We start from the raw sequence: 21,004 nt of genomic DNA on the forward strand, positions 1-21,004 counted from the left end.
CTTGAGTGTCCTTGAACGTTGACGTGCCGAAATATTTTGCTTCTAGTAGATGAATGTTTAAGCTCAGTAGATCGGACGTGAAAGGTGCTTGGAATAGTGGAATATGAAATGTTTCATCCTTGTCAAAATTTTCCTTAAGTGGATTTTTATCAGCCTGGTTTATCCGCAAAACCGCAAGGACGTGTTCAACGTACCGCGTGAACGATGGTATAAAAGTAAGATGAAGGAAACTGACGTTCTCAGTTTCGTGGGTACCAGGTCGATGTGCAGTCGAACCGCGACATGAGGTTCGCACTTTTCTGCATTTCCTTCATTTCAATTATATTCGGAAGTGATGGCTTCAAATGGTACCGCGAAGACCCAGGACCTCATTTCGGCGAAGCGACAGGTGAACGATTTCAGATTCTTTAAATTAATCAGTTCAAATTATTAATCACACTACCGGAAACATTTTTTAATCCTACATTTTCTTTCGTTGAAAAAACGAAAAAAACGAAAAAAAAAAAGAATAGATTGCAGAGGAAGGAGAATGCAGCTCAGCGATCAGATGAAGGAGGTGAAGTGCATGCCCCGGAAGACATTGGTGCAATTGAAACCAGAATTTGGTTACTCATTTAGTCCAAGTATGGTATCGATTAACAGATGCGATGGACTTTGTGGAGACAATCTATCCTGCATGCCAGTTGAGTCCAAGAAAAAGAGCCTTATCGTCAGAAGGCACCATTTCAGCAGCAAACTATACTCGTGCTTCAGGGTGGACGTTAAAGAAGACGTTAGATGCAAGTAAGATGCTGAAGAAATATTTCCGGATGCTAAATATCGTATTTTGAACATCATAACAATATATCAGAGCATTTCATTCAGAAAGGAAAAATTACTTAGCGGTTAAGATCATTTTAACGCATTCTCGACCGGCAAATCTTTTCCGTTTCAAATACTGAGTACCGCCGAAAATAATGAAATTCTGAAATTGGTTGCCGCAAACTTGTAATCGTATATCCTTATGGACGTGATTCACGTCTGCGGCAATCAGGAATAGAATTTAAAATGACGTGAATTCACGCCTGCGGCAAACCAGGAATAGAATTTACAATGACGTGAATTCACGTCAGCGGTCGCGAATGTGTTAATGGTACTCTGTAATTCGAAAAGCAAGGCGCGTTTCGCTCATCATTCCACGCTATGAGTTTCTCGCTCGAGGGTATTTTTAGAAAATGATGATGAAGCTAATCTGAAATCATTGAGATAAGTTCGCGAAAGGGAAGTGGTTCACCACGAGGAAGTACCTCGAGTACGCAAAGTCATTAATACGTGGTATTTTCTTGGAAGTGTATTTTTGCCACTTGAACATAATACGTGGTATTTTCTTGGAAGTGTATTTTTGCCACTTGAACATAATATGTGGTATTTTCTTGGAAGTGTATTTTTGCCACTTGAACACACCCGTTCCATTACAGATGCGGATGTAACGTAAGCGAGAATGACTGTAACAAGTATCAGATCTTCATGGAGGATGACTGTGCATGCGAGTGCATGAACATGGACGAAAAGTACGACTGTTCCATGAAGATGGGAATGGTCTGGAACCCCATCACTTGCAAATGCACATGTGCCAAAGTAGAGGAAGAATGTTCCACTGGACTTGAGTGGATTCCATCCCTTTGCAGGTAATACTTTTACGTACCATTTTCAACATTGACAATCGTACAAGTTTCTTAGAAGAAAAAAAAGAGTCTCCAGAAACGGCAATCCCTGTTAAATTTAAATACTTGAAGAACTTTGTTGCCGATCAGTTACTATCATCTATAAGGAAATCAGGAAAAATTCTTTTCGTGATTATAATAATATTCCTGCGTGTCTTGTTACTTCTTGTCGGGGTAATAAACCCTTAATTTTCTCATGTTTACAGATGCGGGGTCGTGATGTTGGATTGAAATATGCAAATTAACCTCCTTGGAGATCCGCAACGTCGTCACTCACCTGGTACCGGATTGTCTTCGAGATTAAAGCTGGATGACGTTAAAATATAACAATGTGCAGTTTATGAAAAAGACTAAGACATTTGCTGGTGGTAATTACACACGTAACAGAAATTAATAAATTCTGTCCTGGTACAAACTGGCATCTCAAACTTTCGAACCTTTCACAGCAATGTGTTGTGAGATTGTTACTTCCTCTCCCTGACCCGGGGTCGATATTTAAAATATTTCACCACTGCAAAGATCATTAAAGACTGTACAAGACTTGACAGAAATTACTTGGAGTTCTTCATCCGGCTACATTCACCATGACGGTGAAATCGCCGAAATTCGTCCACAAATGGTCCCACAATTTCGGATCTGCCTTAGAGTCCCAGGGAAGATTTCCTGGACGAACTGCTGTGGAGTTCCACCGTTTCAATTCTCCTTGCAACTTTGCCAACATATCAGGATTCCTACAGGCATAATAAGGAATATTTAATCTCCCTTTACATGCATAACGCTACTCAGAAATTGAAAGTGCGGTAAAGGATACATATTTCATAAACTTTAATCCAGACTCACTCTTCGGCAAGATTGTTCATCTCACAAGGATCCTCATAAATGTGGAAGAGGCAAGGAGCCTTCATAGGTTGACATTCCGGCAAATTGTCATTTTTCGGAGGGCACGTAATCGTAACCTGGTCCCGAAGAGACCTGATCTTATCTGGAGTTAAAGCCAATCCTATACTTGAAATTGCCCGACCAGTTGAACTTCCAATTACTGCAGCCACGTCGTACGCTCCTTCTCTCCCGGACGGTCCATACCAACTATCCCAAAATCCATTGTAACTAGATCCTAAAAGCAATAGACAGCAATATTATAAATTTCCCAGGACTTTACTTTTAAACTGGGAGAAACAACACAAAGATATTTTGTTACATATCTCCATTTACCCTGCACTAATTTCCAGCCATTCGTGCTGATAGCAGCATTTCCAATCTGGTCGTCTATGTTGTGCAGAACCGTTTGCCTAGGTGACTCCGTGTCATCTTTTAATGCACCCCATAGATTAAGACCATCCATGGTGAGATTCGAAGTGTCACCTCCGGCCGCTGCCAAAAGTGTTGGCAGCCAATCGGAAACGTCAAATATCTGTTTGGCTACTCTGCCAGGATTTGATATCTTAGGGGTCCAGATAAGACCAGCGCCTCTGACCCCTCCTGTTAAATAAAGTAACACCAACACTTTATCTATCGATCAAATAAAAAATCATAGTAATTAATATTACCTTCCCAAAGTGTATTTTTAACACCTCTCAAAGGCCAGTTCGAAGCAGCGTTCAAATTGAATCCTGCAGCCGGGCCACCATTGTCGGTTGAAAAAATGATAATACTGTTTTTCAACATGTCTTTCTTGCGCAAAGCTTCAACCACGTTTCCCACAGATTGGTCCAATTTGCTCAGCATGGCTAGAAAAATTAACGGGTTTGACGTTATTTCATTCAGCAGCCAGATTCACATAATTAGAGACCTTTTTCATGGTTATGAAAAGTCATTTCCTAGGAGCGCTGACGTCACAGTTGGAAGAAACGCAATCTCAGCCGCGACGGGATTTTTCTTTTACGCGAAGTGAGATATGAAACAAGGAAGTATTTCAGCATGCAATTACCTCGTAATAACATGGAAATATCATAGAGATGAAAATTTTACCAGCAAACCGTCTTCTTTTGTAGTCCGATATCGAGCTGAACTTGGCGACCTCCTCTTCAGGCGCCGGAAGCGGATTGTACGGATTTCCGGAATGGACCGCAGCGTGTGCAAGGTAGAGGAAAAGCGGTTTATTGGTATTGTACTTTTCGATCAAGGATACTGCCACTTTAGTGAAAACGTCCGTGGAATATTGTCCATGAAGGTCCCAGGCTGGGGCAAGGTCCCTTCTCATGTCAAGGCCCCAGTATGGCTAAATAGACATGTACTATTAATAAATTGCACGCTTTTTCCTTCCCTTTTATGGATAATATGTCCGCTTTTTAATTTATTTTTGCCTTCGCGTTTAAACAGCTAAATAGACATGAAACTATTAATAAATTGTATTTTTTTTTCTTCACTCTAATGGATATATGTCCGCTTTTCCATTTATTTTTCCCCTTGTGTATAAATGTCCGATATAAGTCTAGTGAAGAAGCAACTTAATTAAGAAACTAATGAATAATTAAGACGATATAATTTTTTATTGTCTTACTGTCTCCACAGCGGTGTGATCGAAGTAGTCCTGATGACCGGTCCAATATCCAAGGTGTGACTCAAAGCCTCTGTAAGTAGGAGTATATTCCTTCTTGTAGAAGCCCAAATGCCATTTTCCTACAATGTGTGTACTGTATCCAAGGTCCTGGAGATACTGTGGAAGGAGCTTCTCTTCCAAGGGGAGTCCTCTAGGCTCGGCACCCTTAAGGACCTTAATAAAAAAAAAATAGCTGCATCAAATCTCAAAGTCTCAGTCATTAAAGACACGTACACGATTCAGCAATATTTAAATAGTACAAAGGCTCCAAAATAACATTTTAAGATTGACGAAATTCTTTTCACCGTTATATCTACCCAGGAGAAAATTTCTATATTTAAATGATATACAAAGTTATTCCAAATATTATTACGGGTTTAAAAAAAATAAGACAAGGTCACAAGGGCGGTCTTAAAAGTGGACCCGTTCTACAAGCCCTCACAGAAACTTCAATAGTTTATACTCGTGTTTTTCAATTAACACTAAATAATATAAAAAATTATTCGAAATATTATTACGAGTTTAAAAAAAAAAATAAGACAAGGTCACAAGTGCGGTCTTAGAAGTGGATCTGTTCTACAAGCCCTCACAGAGACTTCAATAGTTTAAACTCGTATGTTTTTCAATTCACACTAAATAATATAAAAAATTATTCGAAATATTATTACGAGTTTAAAAAAAAAATAAGACAAGGTCACAAGTGCGGTCTTAGAAGTGGACCCGTTCTGCAGGCACGAGCGGAGACTTCAATAGCTTAAACTCGGTTGTTAATACACAAGTGACCGGACCTGACAACAAAAGGCGACCTACGATGTGCATTATTACATGCACCCACCCGTACACGAGCTTTCACACTAACACCGAGCCACTTGACTTGTACGTGCACGTACACATGCAGTTTAAACAGTAACAACCAGTTGGAACTACTTATAACTTGGATCGTCTATGTTGACCTCGTGTAGAGGAAGTCAGATGGTATCATCTTCCGGTAGAAGGTGATACCTTGCAAACGACTTTCCGAGGAAACATTCTCTCCACACGAAAGCATCAAATATTTACAAAGGCTGCCAGTGTCGCGTTCAATACCCCTAATTACATAAGCACTTATGCGCAATTCTTATCCAGTACATTATCCACTTTTACACGTCACTGCTCCTTTTTAATCGCATATACATAATGTATTAGGAAATTTCTGTGTAGTCAACCAAAAAACGTGGCGTAATTGTTTTTTTTCTTTCACCAGCCGAGTGAAAATACAGAGACATTGTTTAAACGATACCGATCACGTCCTTTGGGATTAAGATTGCGGTAGAAAATGTCTCGTCGACCCAGTGAACAATTTTTAATGTATTATCAGTATTCATAAGCAGTTTTCAAATTGCTCATGCAAGGTCTTTTCGATTATTTTTCTTTTTTTCTTTTTGTCTGACTTGTCGGATCCTTTCTGCAAGGATAACAGTGCAGTTTGAGGCAAATTATAATTTAGTTCGGAAGGTAGTTGCCTCTCGGTTATCGCGATGAGTACCCAGGTGAGAATATTAATATGCTCCTAGCTGATATCATTTTTCTTTTCGTTTTATATATCAATGATAATCTTTCTTTCGGGGAATTTCGATGAAGATTTACCTCGTGCTGCATTCCTGTGTGAATGGGATGTTTCCCAGTCATCATTGCACTTCTGGATGGAGTGCAAATTGGAGCGACATAGTATCGATCTAAGATAAGTCCCGAATATGCGAGAGCGTCGATGTTTGGTGTCGGAATTTGGATGGATCCGTGAAATCCCACGTCGTTCCATCCCTAATCGACAAAAGAAATCTTTCAGACAACAATTACCCAAAGAATACAACACGATAAAAAAAAACATTAAAATCATCAATATCGAGTCGAATAAACCATAACGGCTGAAAACGCGAAAAAAAACGTGATTTTAAAATGATGTGAATTCACGTCATTTTAAATTCTATTCCTGATTGCTGCTGACGTGAATCACGTCCATGACGATACACGATACAAGTTTGCGGCAACCAGTTTCAGAATTTCATTATTTTCGCCGGTACTCAGTATTTGAAACGTAAAAAATTTGCCGGCCGCGAATGTGTTAAGATTATAGACACTTCTCCGCATTAAATATGAATCCTGCAACAACATCGCACTTCCGTTTAATCGGCTTGCCTTCGATAACACTCAAATCATGCTTTATCAACTCTTCCAAATTACAGAAATTTGTTTTAGAGGCACATCACTGACTGTCCCCTGATAACAGAGCACATCTGCTTGACCCCTTTGTCGATCACACCCTTATCAAGACATTCGCCAAATTGTCCATCCAGCAATAAAGAAGCGATAAAACAAATATTAAAATCATCAATACCGAGTCGAATGAACCACAACGCCTGAAAAGGTGAAAAAAAATGATTACCCCTACTAGCCACACGATTTATGCATAAAAATTGATAGCTTAAGATTATAGACACATCTCCGCATTAAATATGAATCCTGCAACAACATCGCACTTCCGTTTAATCGGCTTGCCTTCGATAACACTCAAATCATGCTTTATCAATACTCTTCCGAATTACAGAAATTTCTTTTAGAGGCACATCACTGACTGTCCCCTGATAACAGTGCACATCTGCTTGACCCCTTTGTCGATCACACCCTTATCAAGACATTCGTCAAATTGTCCATCCAGCAATAAAGAAGCGAGCCGCTACCAAGAACAACCCAACAGAAAGAAATAATCGAACGTTGAAAGCCAATGACCGAAGAGGAGCACTCGACAATGGAGGGGACGAGGTCAACGGTTTCGGGCCAGACTCTTTTACGACTCTTCCACTCGATGGGTTCGCAAAAGGTCTTCAACGTCCTCACCAAATCGTCGGCCATTATGAACACGATGTGCGGCTGCTGTGCCAGGACCAAGTGCGCCGCCAGAAGAAGGATCAGCGGGAACCAAAGGACTCTGGTCCTCGTCCTGGCGACCGGCGCCATTTTGGAGACCAACTTCTTCTTCTTCTTCGGCACGGACTATGTCATTGTCGACCCCGAAGCAGTTCGACCATCTCGCGAGGCTCTGCCGAACGAACTCGAGAGAACGGGAATAATAATACAGTCGCCTACCAAACTCGACCCCTGGCTCGTTCGGTAAAGAAGGGAGGGGGAATTCACCGACCTCGGCTTTTGTTCATTAGTCGACGTTGCGTTACTTATTACTACGACGATGTACTGCCGGTGTCTGACACTGACATTGTTAAGCAAATAAGGACCGACCGACTTCTAGACGACCCGAATTCTCATTCTACGTACACGACTAGATTTTCAAACTCTCTGATATTCCTTTTTTTATTTTTCAAGCGAAACATTTTTAAGTGTAAATTAATACACGGTAGCGCGTATAAATTCGCATGTTATGAAAGAGGCTCGACACTCCCTGATATTCTTTTCTATTTTTAAAGTCAAACTTCTTTAAGTTCAAATGAACGGTAGTACTTTAAAATTCACATGTTATGAAACAGGCTTGAAACTGAAGCCTTTTTTCTTCCTTTTTTGCAGTTCATTAGTATTTGCAGTTATTTTTGGATTTTAGTGTTAATAAAAGTTGCGTTTCGTTAGCGTTAGGGCGTTATTCTCTGGGTTAATTACTGACATTTATAGTGAAATATAAATAATGCGGATGAGAAATAGTAATTATTTCCAGAATAACTGGTAACGAAAGCGTACGAGCATTTCGGGAATGAATAATTAATAATGATTAATGATAAACAATAATTCTGTTTAACCTTCACCTGTTCATATCCTGTGTATTACTCCTATTTTATTACAGAATTTTATTATTTTGTTAACGTCTCCTTATTATTAAATGCTTGGGTAATTTCCCTTTTTATTTTCTGCACGATCAATCGTACATTTCTATTCATTCTCGTAGACAACTTATTATTAGCAATTGGAACAATTTCGTATGAGTATTTAATAGCGTAGGATAATTTTAAATATAAGTCTGGAAAGTGGATTAATATTTGAATTTCTACGTTCCAATAATTGAATACATTTTCAGCCGTGGAAACGGATATCAAGGACAGTGAGATGCTTTTCGGCAGCTTTGATAATTATTTTCTGCACTTCTCTTCAGGGTTCAATTGCTTTGAAAGAACCAGTGACATCAACCATTTTGAGTAGAATTTTTGAAACGTCGGTGAGCATTCGATTTCCTTCGAAGAAATAATTCGGTATATTTCTATTTTTAAAGCCTCAACAGCTGTTTTCTTACAGGCCGACCTAATGAAGACGTGCTTCCCTTTGGGCAGTCCAATTACAATTTTGGCTTCATCTGATGACAAAGGGTCAGAATTGATAAAAACCTTATGGCAAATTACCTCCTTGGCTGTAATAGGAATTCCCACTAATGCAACCTTCTCCTCACTGGCCAAAAAGACTCCCATATACAGAAAAGACCTAAATATTCGAGAGAGATCGAGCTTCGTTTTCCTAAACGCTGATTCGGTGGAAAACTTCCAACTACTGCTGCAAACTTTAAAATTGACAAAATATTGGAATTCATATGGAGCATTCGTAACAAGTGGATCGACTCCTGATGCCATTCACTGCAATCACGCATACGAGTTTTTATGGACTATATGGCAGTACAGCGTACTCTCAGCTGTTCACATATGTTCAAATGAACAGAAAGAATTGAAAATATTCACGTTTAATCCATATGGAATCACATGCCCGAAATCTTGGCGCAAAGTGAAGCAATATACTGGAGTAAATAATCAGCCCTGGACCTTGTTCGAAAGAACATATGTTCCAGGTATGGTGTGAATTGCTCCTTCTACCCATAAATGATAGTACTTTGCTCGTATACCAACCACCTTAAGGTTCCTTTTTCTAGGATCTTTTGTTTCCAGGTGGAGTTAGCTACCAGGATCTCTTCTTCGAGAAGACGATGAACATCAAGGGGCACCGAATTAGGACGAACGGCTGCGAGTACGTACCATACCTGTTCGGTTCCAAGTACCCAAATGGCACTTTACGTCTAGAAGGTCTTGACGGAATATTAATAAAAACGATCTTCAACTTCCTCGAGGCGAAATTGGTGAACCCGAAGACTCTGACCAGTGACTGCACATTTGGGTTTGACAACAATGACGGAATTTATACCGGCATGCTGAAGGACGTGGCCTCGAAGAAAGTGGACCTGGGCTTGAACATGCGAACCCTCAGACCAATTCGTCGATTGGAGTACACCTATCCCTTCTACACTTCGTCTTACTGCTTTGCGATCAGGAAAAGTGAAATATCGATCCAGACGTGGACGGCCCTGGGAGAGATCTTCCCCGAGTCCCTGATCCTGGCGTTCCTGTGTATCATCATCCTGACGCTGATCGTCACCAAGTTCATGGAGGCCCAAAGCTGTTCAGCCTCAGTGCTGTCCAGCATGCAAATCCTGTTTGCTACCGCTTGTAACCGTAAATTAAGGACCACTAAAGGAAAGTTGTTCATCTCAGTGGGACTGCTGCTCATCCTGGTCCTGCACAACACCTTCTCTGCAAAACTAACTGCAGTTATGGTGCAACCTCCACTGCAGCCTAATATCGACACCATGCAACAGGCGATGGACCTCAAGATAAAGGTCCACACTGATCCTATTGGACAAGACTATTGCCAATCTCGGGGATTTAAATGCCTCTTTCATAAGGATGGATTCATCAATCAGTGTATTAACCTTCTGACGAAGAAGAACTATAAAATTGCTTGTGCCAATGATTGCGGGTACCTGAGGGTCAAGGCCATGTTGGATGATAGAATACACGTGGGCTCGGAAAAATTTACAACTTATTATGTGACATTCTTCACCAGTGAAGATTGGCCACTTCTGCCCAGATTTGATCTGCTCGCCCAGAGGATTACCGAAGCTGGTCTGATGGAGTATTGGCAGGAGGATGCCATCTCGAGATTTTTCAAAGTCTATATGACCAGAAAAGTCAAGAACGAAAAGCTGTTTTATTCGCTGTCGACGAAAGATGTTGCTATTATATTTTATTTATGGACTATTGGACTCCTTCTTGCGTTTGTTGTGTTCTTCTTGGAGGTTGCCGTTCAGGCTTTCCGCGAGATTGGACATGGATTCGACGAAGAACAACCCGCAATTGTCGCTATTCCCGATGGAAATATAAAACTATGAGATGGGGGCTGGATCATCTGTTATTTTTCTGAAATTGTATCAAAAGAGTCTTTGGGTTATAAATAAATATTCCTGGTTACCTCTATTAAGTCCCGATGGAACTTTATATGATCCCTAAGGGCCAACCCAACTCCACAAACGTCCCTTGTGTTTACATTGTATTTATTTTTTCCAGGTGTGAGGGTTCCCAATCCATCACCCCATTATTATTTTCTACACCTTAAATATCACACGTCACGCCTAATAATTTACTTCACGGTTGGAATCCCAAGGGAGATTTATTGATGATAATCCTCAACGCGCCAATTAAAAATTGATGAAGGATACAGCTGTCAATAACTTCGTAGCGTAGATCTACAGATTCTTCATAAATACCTACACTATTTAATCATATTTTCCTTTATCCATGAAATTAACACATAGGAAGGATATTACAAGAACGTTCACTTGCATTGATCAATCTAGGCGTGTCTAGGATTCAGTAAGTTTTCAGATAAATAAATCAAGGGAGGTGATTGATTGACAAGCAAGGTTGTGATAAATCAAAGAAAGAAAGATTTGCAGAGTTAATAATTAACGGATTACCAGCATGAAGATGCACTTTTGGGGTTTGTCAAAGTCCTTACATGGCATTAGCGACATACTTCTCCTCTTCGCTGATGAATTCACTCGAGGCAATTGTTATAGTTTTTACTCCAAGGCATGTCTTCGACTTTCACATTGTCACTTTCGATTCTGTGCTACTTGTTATTCACAAACCAAACCGATTCATTGTCGGAATTCTTGCGTGAAAATGCCATCCTGGAAACAGGAAACACAACAATGGAAGCCACGGTAAAATTTCTCATACTGTATAACCATGATTATTTATGCATCAAGAAAATTCCTTGAACCGCTTAGCTCGTCCTTGATTTAATGAAAAATAATTAGCCTCCCGTTTGGTTAACAAAACTTTTATAAAATTCTTTAATTCCCAGAGAGAGATCGTGAGTTCCTGCTTGATTAAGAACTTCACGACGGTCGGTATAGCAGGAAACAACCATGAAGTCTCTTCATGGTTTCCCGAGTTCTCCGATTCCGTGACGATGACATTGGTTGGAAGTTCCAGGCCAAATGACTTGAAAGTATTCTCGTATTTTTTACATTCCCTGGACGTTTTCATAAAAAACCGTGGATTCGCATTCCTCCACCAGTTGCACGCTTTCGTAACGACGGCAAACTCTTCGTGGGAATTTAGAAAAGTGTTGGGGAACTTGAAGACCTCCATGTGGTGGAACCACGACGGACTCTATCTCATCGTCGAGAAGATTCAGCTTGATGATGGCTGCAAAAATCCATATGCGTTCCTGCTGGAAGCCTGGTATCGTAATATCCTCTTTTGCGTTTATCTTTGCCAGGACCCCACCGAAGGAACCATAATGTTCACATACAATCCTTACAATCGATACATGCCAGGGTCATGGAAGCTTTACAAGGAATATAGAGGAGCCAAAGGCCATCCGTGGATCATGTATAAGCAGAAGTACGTTCCTGGTGAGTAATCTCGAAAAAGTGATTCTTCGTAAAATTATTTATCGTAAGTTGGCATAAATTGCAATTAATTATTGTACAAAGCAAAAAATTAAAATACCGAATTGTGTCAATGGAAGGAACTAATCTGGTGGAGAGTTAACTTTTTCGTATAGAATTTCTGACTTGAAAATTTTGTTTCCTCTCGAAAAAATACGCCATTTAATTTTCATTATTTGTTAAGGTACCATAAACTGCAATGAACTGTTTTACGACAAGTGCACCGACCTTGGGAACCTCACCATGAGAGCAGACGTCGTAAAGAGCGAGCCGACCTTGTCATTAGAGAAAATTTACAATAACTCGACCCAATCATACAGTGTGCTACTCAAAGGAGTAGATGGAGAGTTCAGTAAAACGCTGATGAGGAAGTTGAAAGCCACGGCCACGATATATACGTACCCGTTGAACAACCTGGACGAGTTAGGGTTCATAGACGAGACCGGGAAGTCCCATGGAATACTCAGTACAGTTGTGAGAGGCGAATCCGACATGATCCTAAATTCCATTTTCCTGATAACCGAATGGTCAAGTGAGTTGACTTATCCCCATTCTCGATCCGGAATCTGCATCATGACATCCCGAAGAGGGTACTTATCGCAACTGGAGAAGATCCTGCACTTCATGACTTGGAGGGTCCTGCTTCTGATTTTGCTGGTGTTCCTGATCATCTACACGGTGTTGGTCATTTTGGTGGGTCAAGGATACTTCGCGGCATTCTTAAAGACTCTTAAATTGTTCCTGTCGATCTCCATAAAAAATGTACCACCAGTCAACTCGGTGAGGATGTTCCTCATAACCGGCTTCTCCATGGCTTTGGTGATGAACGCCATTGTTCAGGGCAACCTGGCATCGCTACTTTCCATAGACATTCAGCACCAAAATGTGGAAACGATAGAAGATCTGAAAAGACTGGGCATGACTATTCGAGGAATACAATTGTTCAAGAAATATATTCACGATGAAGAATTGCAGAAGAGCTTCGTGGAGGAACCAACTGATGTCTGTGTGAACCATCTTGCTGGGAATTTTACGGGTGCCTGCGTTTCCGGTTGCACGTACATGACGTACAATTTTGGAAGCAACCCAAATCTCTACATCTCCAGAACTCAGGTTCATGAGTTCTATGACTCGCATATCCTGCGAAATGATTGGCCCTTTATACGCAGGACCAACATCTTGATCCAGACGATGGTGGAGACTGGACTTTTGGCTTTCTGGAAGGAGCACATGCTGTGGCCATCTTTGGTGCGAGATAAAACAAAGGTTTCTAGGGATGAATTTCCGCCGAAGAGGTCCAAAGTGTTATCACTGGATGATCTGGCTTTTGCATTCTACATTTTAACGATTGGGTACTCTTGCGCGATCCTTGCTTTTCTGTATGAAATTAATGCTGAGATTAAAATTTGGCTGCGAAAGACGAGACGCTATTTCAGGTCTCCACATTTTTTGAGAAAAAATATTAAGTAAGCTTTTGTAAGAGATATTTTTGTAAACATGTTTTGGATATGTATAAACTTATAGTAACAATTCATACAGAGAGTTTCCACTAGTGAAAGAATTCTGACTGACAGTCGGAGAATTCTTCTAGTCTCTTCCTTGAATTACATGTTGCGGGATTAGTCATTTTCACAATCGATATCGGGGAATTGCTAACTACTGACACTGAGCTTTGAAATTGTTGAAAATGACAGAGAATTACAGCTGATCGTTGACAATAAGAACTGCTGAAGGGTATCTACCACTATTTTAAGGCGTTCTTAATTATAAAAGTTACTTATTATCCTCTCACCTTCGACCAGACGTACGCGCACGTAGTGTTCATGAAATGTTTAACGTAAATATAAATATACAAGAAACTTAAGGAAAATCAATTGATTTATTCGAAGTTAGATTCTTTCTTATTCTTTATGCAGCCGAAGAACAACCCTTTACTTCATTCCACCACTGCAAAGAAACCCTGTGCATTCTGAGCATTTCTGCGTTTTTCGCTTTGAAGTTAATTTTCGACATTAGCGATGAGTCGAATCATCAACAATTTACTTCTCGTCTTGAAAATGTTGTTACTTGTCCTCGAAACTGAAAGTGCACTTTCGGCGTACGATCTCGAAACGAACAATTTTAACTCAACACTAGAAACGACAGTAATGCGGTGTAGTAAATAAGCAGTTAAACATCTTAAATTAATATATTTTCCATAATAATTCATTATCTATAGGAAGACATCCTGGTATCCTGCTTCCTGAAGAACTTCACCACCATTGGCATAGCAGGAAGTTCAGATGAAGTTCTTTCAAGATTTTCCAAATTTTCTGGATCAGTTGGAATGACGGTAGTTGGATCCACGAGAAAAAATGACATGGCTTTGTTTTCAAGTTCTTTATATTCATATCCAATGTACATGGAGAATCGTTCATACTCGTTCTTGCACAAATTGCATGCCTTCGTAATATCCACCATCGACGCCAACGATCTCAGGAATATTTTTAGCAAAATTAAAGATACTACCTGGTGGAACTACGAAGCATCGTTCATCATTATTGGAACCTCTGAATCGGATAATGGGTGCAATAATTCATATGCAATGTTGCAAAGCGCATGGCAGTTCAGCGTTACATTTTGCGTGTACATCTGCGAAGATCCAGAAGAGGGAATAATGCTGTACACATATAATCCTTACAATTCCATTGCACCAAAATCCTGGAAATTGGTAGAAATATACGCCAACGAAATACACGACAAGTGGGTTCTATACAAACAGAATCACAATCCTGGTAAGTGAATGCATCGACCGTAAATAAATCACTTTACTGATAAAGATGCGCAAATAAATTTACATACCCATTGCATTGCATTGCCTCTGTAATCTCACATGCACCATCTAAGTTAACATAAAATAAATTATTATCTAATATTAGATATAATTCACGTAAAGATGCAATATTACGTGTGTTTGTATATTTTCTCTTTTTTTTTTCCATTCTACGTCTTTCTATGTGAAAATTCAATTCAATAGAGTTGTGTAAAAGTGTACGTAAATTTCGATGGATTTTCATCAGTGTTGGGACGCCATTTCCAAATATTTCATTTAGAGTCATTTCAGACTTCAGTTGCACGGATTTATTCTACGAGAAGACTTTGGACCTTGGATTTTACAATATATATGCCGACCTTCTAGACATTGCCCCTACTATTGGGTTTAGTAAAAACTATTTTGAGTCATTTAGCCTGCCAATGAGAGATGCACTACAGGGTGAAGATGGACTGCTGATGAAGACTCTGTTAAAAAAAATGAAGGGCCGCCTTATCCTGGTGGTACACAAGGTCCAGGACCTCAATAATTTAGGATACGTCGATGACAATGGAATCTGGCACGGCACGATTTCAAAATTCGGCAGTGAAATCGACATATCGGTGAACTCCAGGTTCATGATTCGCGAATGGACTTACAAGTTAACGTACCCTCACTCCCGAGATGGGATATGCTTGGTGACGAATCGAAGAGATCTCTTACCACAAGCTGTCAAGATCATCAACTTCGTGACTTGGAAGGTCCTGATGATCCTGTTGGTGGTTCTGCTGATGACATTCGGGGTACTGATCCAGACCCTAGGCCAAGGGTACATGATAGCGACGCTAAACATCCTCAGAATGTTCGTTCTCACCTCGGTGAAGATACCTCCTACGATTCCGTTCAGACTATTCTTCCTGAGCGTCTTTCTGCTGATCATGTTGCTGAATGCCATCCTTCAAGGAAGTTGGGCCTCTTTGCTCTCCGTAGCCGTTCCAAAACCACAAGCAGAGACCCTACACGATATCAAGACCCTCGGATACACTCTTCATGGCTCGGAACTGTTCAAACTCTGGATTCAGGACCCAGAATTACAAGCCCGTTTCGAAATCGAAGACGTCAATGACTGTCTGAAAAATATTCTCCAAAATCAAAGCATCGCCTGCATCGGCGACTGCTTGCATCTCTCGTACTGGACCAAGAGCACGAATCTTTACGTGTCGAAATCCTCGCTCTTTCAGTTTTACAACATCTTCTTGACCAAGCAGGACTGGGCCCCTTATACCAGAGCCAACCAATTAATCAAGAACATATTCGAAACTGGCTTAACCCTGTTCTGGAGGGAACATATGCTGTACCCATCCCACGTGAGGGATAGAACTGCTGTCGATAAGGATGTTTGGACCGGAGGTATCAAGAGATTTTCAATGGACGACCTTACCTTCGCTTTTGTAATTCTAGGACTTGGTTATTCCCTCGCAATATTTACATTTTATCGAGAAATGACTGTCCCGCCGCGGAAATCCGACTGTCGAAACCGTGATCGAACTTCGTTATCCCTTAAACAATTCAAGGGTTTTCCGAGACAAGCACATGTACGTCTGATCGAAATAAACTGACAGCACATCCAAGTCAACGCGAAGCACATCTCTGAAAAATGTCTGCGAGATAAGTATCTGATTTACACCCGGCACTAAAAAATCATAACCCTTAATATGCTAATGCTATGCACCCCAAGATCGCGACGTCGATTCGAGGCTGATCGCTTTGAACAAATGAAGATACAACCTGGAGTAATACAATAAATGGGCAATTAAAAAAATTTCTGGCATTATTCTCCACCCTGGAAACTAAGCCAAAGGGTTCCGTCCTGTTCATAGCTAGCGTTGTCGACTTTAGGAAAATTGAAGAACCTTCGTTCCATATTCCGAAACAATGCGGTCGCGCATGGGACACCTTATTGACTTATTTCACGTAATGACTCCCTACCGTGAAGGCGATCGTGATCAATTAATCGCCGTGGAAACAGTGATTTTTATCAATTCTATACATTCGAAACCTTTTGCGACTCTACGAGACGAGGACGAGGGATATTTTCAGGATCTCCTGCGTGCATCTAATCATCGATCTAATACCTACAGTCCGGCATTAATCACCTTTACGGGCATTAAATGAACGACCTGCAATGATAAACGTGGGCTTCGGGTCTGCCAGTCGAGACAACGGAGTCGCACTTCTTCATCGACTACTTCGTCCGAAGAATAAGTCCATCGACGTTCTCGAAAAATTCTTATCTTCCCAGTAGTTTCCATAAGAGCTTCGTGCTTTGAGTACTAAGTAAACCGGTGCGAGAGATTACGGCTTTACTTAAATGCTGAAAAATAGAGAACCTACGATTTCCCCCGGTAACTAAGTAGCGAATTTTCCCTGAAGCGTGAAAATCGTTCCTTATCGATGTGGAGCATCAGTGAAGACCGTGGAAAATATTTCTCGCAGTTGTAAAAAATCGAGGGGAAATTTAACTGCCCGTGAAGCATGCCAGATCCCCCCGAAGCGCAGGTGGTTAAGGGTGCTTCTAAAATGAAAATCTCGAGGTTGGGTATACGATTAATATTTTATTTCCCGAAATTTACCCTCTTCAGAATGAACTTGAAGTATCGGCGACCTCGTCTCGGCCTGGTTCTTGTGCAGATCATTTTTCTCAATCAAATATCTGCCGTCATCTCGGGAATTGTACCCGAAACGAAGAAGAACAGCACCGTCGCTGATGGAGTGGTAACACATCCTTTGTATTAAAAATGAAATACAAAGTAAATAAATTCGATGAAAATTCCCACCTGAGCTTGAAAAATTTATTTTATTTGCAGATTGATATACTAACGTCATGCTTCATGAAGAATTTTAGCACCATCGGATTTGCAGGGCAAGTTGACGATGTCCTGCAAAGTCTTCGACCTTTTTCCGAGCTTGTGACTGTAGTCGTGAACAGCAATTCGAGGCCAAAGATCTGGCAACCCAATTATCATTCGTTAACTTTCGATCAGATTCAAAATTATCCTCAATCAATTGCTTTCCAACGCCGTCTCCATGTCTTCGTGGTAGGAGCTTCTTCGAATATCCAGCTGAGAGTTGCCCTCCGCAACATTAAGAACACAATGTGGTGGAACCACGAGGCATTCTTCATCTTCTTCGACGAGTCCTGGAAAAACAGTTGCCACAAAGCGTATCAGTTTTTATGGACAGCCTGGGTGAGGAACTTGCTGAACGCTCTGTATCTATGCGAGGATCCTATCGAAGGATTCATGATGTACACGTTCAACCCCTACAACAAATATGCTCCAAAGACATGGGAACCTGCAGAGTTCTTTATGGATGAGCTGGGACCCGTCGAACACGTTTGGATGATGTTCAAACGACATCATGTTCATGGTACGTAAAAAATTGATATGTGGCCGCCACGCGGGTTGGAAATCAAACTTTTCGTTTTTAATATGATTTTATTTTAAATATCAACAATTAACTGAAAGAATAACGCCCTAGTAGTAACGCAAACTTAGTAGTATGCAAACGTTTGCATAAATTCTATAAACATTAAAAAACTAATGAATGAAGTGAAACTTCTGATGGTTAGAATATAGAAAAAGAAATACTGTTGCGATTGAACGAACGGAAGATTAAGATTGTAGTAATTTCAAGGATTTATTTAAGTTACGTTATAATACATTTTTCAATTTTTCTAATCCTTGAAATATACTGTAGGAAACTAATAATTCGTTTCATTTTATAAACGTGGTATAATACACACTTAAGGTATCATGAAGTAGGTTATAAGTAGTGTAACACAAAGAGAGAACATTATTTCCTAGTATTTTCCAGCGTTTTCATGAACAAAAAAAAAGTTTGCCCATTACCGACCAAATGAATGTTTCCCTAATGTTTCTCATTATTGATTTTACTCGACCTTCGTACGAATAGAATTTACCCTACCATCTCTAAAGAAGTTTCACGTAACACATTCGCGACCTCTGACGTGAATTCACGTCTTTTCAAGTTCTATTCCTGGTTGTCATTGACGTGAATTCACGTCTTTTCAAGTTCTATTCCTGATTGCCGCTGACGTGAATCACGTCCATAACGATACACGATACAAGTTTGCGGCAACCAGTTTCAGAATTTCATTATTTCCGCCGGTACTCAGTATTTGAAACGGAAAAAATTTGCCGGTAGCGAATGTGTTAAAATCGAATAAGTGTTTCACTTTTCGTTACACTCACAGTTTTTTAACGTACTTACCCTACCAAATGCGAAGTTACCCTACCAAAACATAAGTTTCACTTAAAAAAGGTGGTTTATCAAAGGAGAGAAGAAAGATTCATTGATTATCATTCCTAATCGATAAAGGTGCCACCAAATGCAGGATGATCCTCTTCGACAGAGCTTGGATCTTGGACGGTTACGGGATTAGGATCGAGGTCCTAGAGAAAAGGCCCTTGTTGTACGTCAATGAATCTGAAAAAGGCCTGAAGAAGCTCGGTGGAGTAGATGGAATGATCACGCAGGCTCTTTGGACAAAGCTGAACGCATCGGTGATATTGACGATCCTTCCCTCAAATAATAGTTTCCTCGGCTACCTGGGCAACAACGGGATGTTCTACGGGATGCTGAAGCCTCTCTTCGATGGCACGGTGGACATAGGGATGAACTGCAGATATCTAATGTCAAGCAGGACGTTATTGATGACCTATCCGCACTTGGAGTCAGGACTGTGCATGACTTCCAGACACCGAGGGTACGAGTCTCAGCTGACCAAGATCACGACGTTCTTCAGCCCCGAGATAAACCTTGCTCTCCTAGGAATCTCCCTGGCGACTGTGTTCGTCCTTTACACTTTGGTTGGTCAGACCCTAATTCAAGCGATGATGAACCTCCTCAGAATATTCATGTCCACAGCCATCACACACCCACCACGCTCGGTATCCACCAGGATCTTCTTCAGTATGGTGTTGAGCTTGTTCCTGACCCTGAACGCCATCTTCCAGGGTAACCTATCAGCGATCCTCACCGCTCCCATTCCTAACCCCAACGTGGACACCTTGGCAGACGTCAAACGTTATGGCCTCACTATGACGGGGTACGTCGGCTTCAAGGCCCTCTTCGAAAACTTCGGGGTCGATAATTATTCGCCGATGGAAAAATCGGAGTGCGAGGAAGATGCGTACAACAACGATTTCATAGTCTGCTCTCGTGATTGCTACATCCTTAAGTATAACGCCGCCAAGTTGGGCAAACTTCACATCTCTAAAGAGGTCGTGAACCTGTACTTCGTCTACTTCACGAAGGACGATTGGCCCTTGTATCATCGAGTGAGCGTTGTGATGAAGAGACTCACGGAATCTGGGCTGGTCAACTTGTGGAGGGAGAAGTCCATTCCGAGCTCCTTCACTAAGTTCCTTGACGACTCTGATGACGACCAGAAGGTGCTGACCCTCCGGGAGGTGATGTTCACGTTTCATATGTTAAACACTGGCTTGAGTTTGGCGACCTTTGTCTTCCTCATCGAGCTGGCCTCGAAGAGGTACCTGAAGAAGATGAACAGCCCATTCCTCGCGAGATTCTTGAAATTCTTTCACCAACCTTCTATGGGAAACGGGTGGAGGCTGAATCGAGTGGGCGTGGCCAAGCTTGCATAATAGGAATCTCTGGGTTTCCTGTAATCGAAATTAGAAAGAATTGTACGATTTACGATTAGTTTCGTGTACTTGGATGCTTTTTCTTGAAGATGATTCGCTCCATGATAATATCGATGTTTCAGCTATGATCTCTTATCGATCTTCGGGAAAACTCAATGTTACCGATAATGGAGATACCGTGAAAATGACACACTGCTTACGTAAAGGCAATCGATCGTCGACTGATCGACTCGTTATCGGTGATAAAATGTTACTTGGATCACACACAGATGCAGGTAAAAAAGTCACGTGTGCTCGTTACACCTCCAATAGATCGTTTCATATTTTATTGCAATTTACTTCCTGTGAATTTTTTTTTTTCTTCTGCATAAGTTAATTATATTTTGATACTCTGAGATTTTTACGCACGCATTAAAGCGAAGTGCTTCTTTTTTAAGGCTACAGTCCATTTGAATTGGCGATGGAATTCATATATTATGAATATGTGTAACACGAATCTCAAAATAAATACTTTAATATCATCGA

General features: G+C 40.8%; 3 protein-coding genes across 3 annotated transcripts; 2 read left to right on the forward strand and 1 right to left on the reverse strand.

Annotated features, from left to right (window-relative positions):
• Positions 1 to 7: 7 nt before the first annotated feature.
• LOC105694425 (vascular endothelial growth factor A-A) lies at positions 8 to 2,114 on the forward strand. The gene is made up of 4 exons (XM_012415090.2): positions 8 to 388; positions 513 to 783; positions 1,458 to 1,667; positions 1,910 to 2,114. Exons 1-4 carry the CDS (start codon positions 283 to 285, stop codon positions 1,932 to 1,934), a joined length of 612 nt encoding a protein of 203 aa, XP_012270513.1. The 5' UTR covers positions 8 to 282; the 3' UTR covers positions 1,935 to 2,114.
• On the reverse strand, positions 2,023 to 7,325 carry LOC105694417 (arylsulfatase B). The gene is made up of 8 exons (XM_012415070.1): positions 7,117 to 7,325; positions 5,869 to 6,042; positions 4,204 to 4,416; positions 3,672 to 3,921; positions 3,251 to 3,430; positions 2,916 to 3,182; positions 2,544 to 2,817; positions 2,023 to 2,434 (listed from the first exon to the last, which is right to left on the reverse strand). The coding sequence occupies exons 1-8, from the start codon at positions 7,234 to 7,236 to the stop codon at positions 2,269 to 2,271; spliced, it is 1,644 nt and encodes a 547-aa protein (XP_012270493.1). The 5' UTR covers positions 7,237 to 7,325; the 3' UTR covers positions 2,023 to 2,268.
• A 9,700-nt stretch (positions 7,326 to 17,025) lies between these two features.
• Positions 17,026 to 21,001, forward strand: LOC105702877. Its single transcript, XM_023432056.1, has 4 exons — positions 17,026 to 17,348; positions 17,432 to 17,564; positions 17,657 to 18,218; positions 19,191 to 21,001. The coding sequence occupies exons 2-4, from the start codon at positions 17,433 to 17,435 to the stop codon at positions 20,477 to 20,479; spliced, it is 1,983 nt and encodes a 660-aa protein (XP_023287824.1). The 5' UTR covers positions 17,026 to 17,348; position 17,432; the 3' UTR covers positions 20,480 to 21,001.
• The last annotated feature ends 3 nt before the right edge of the window (positions 21,002 to 21,004 follow it).

This window comes from Orussus abietinus, unplaced genomic scaffold (assembly GCF_000612105.2).
Source record: "Orussus abietinus isolate OABI.00-Male unplaced genomic scaffold, Oabi_2.0 scaffold210, whole genome shotgun sequence".
NCBI lineage: Eukaryota > Metazoa > Arthropoda > Insecta > Hymenoptera > Orussidae > Orussus > Orussus abietinus.

Bases quoted from the DNA above. Each gene is read 5' to 3' on its own strand.
- LOC105694425 (XM_012415090.2), top strand. From the start codon at position 283: ATGAGGTTCGCACTTTTCTGCATTTCCTTCATTTCAATTATATTCGGA. The intron at 784-1,457 runs GTAAGATGCTGA...GTTCCATTACAG, and splicing joins AAAGAAGACGTTAGATGCAA to ATGCGGATGTAACGTAAGCG. The intron at 1,668-1,909 runs GTAATACTTTTA...TCATGTTTACAG, and splicing joins TGGATTCCATCCCTTTGCAG to ATGCGGGGTCGTGATGTTGG.
- LOC105694417 (XM_012415070.1), bottom strand. From the start codon at position 7,236: ATGGCGCCGGTCGCCAGGACGAGGACCAGAGTCCTTTGGTTCCCGCTG. The intron at 4,417-5,868 runs GTAAATCTTCAT...TTTTTTATTAAG, and splicing joins ACACAGGAATGCAGCACGAG to GTCCTTAAGGGTGCCGAGCC. The intron at 2,435-2,543 runs GTGAGTCTGGAT...TTATGCCTGTAG, and splicing joins ATGAACAATCTTGCCGAAGA to GAATCCTGATATGTTGGCAA.
- LOC105702877 (XM_023432056.1), top strand. From the start codon at position 17,433: ATGAACTTGAAGTATCGGCGACCTCGTCTCGGCCTGGTTCTTGTGCAG. The intron at 17,565-17,656 runs GTAACACATCCT...TTTTATTTGCAG, and splicing joins GCACCGTCGCTGATGGAGTG to ATTGATATACTAACGTCATG. The intron at 18,219-19,190 runs GTACGTAAAAAA...TAATCGATAAAG, and splicing joins CAAACGACATCATGTTCATG to GTGCCACCAAATGCAGGATG.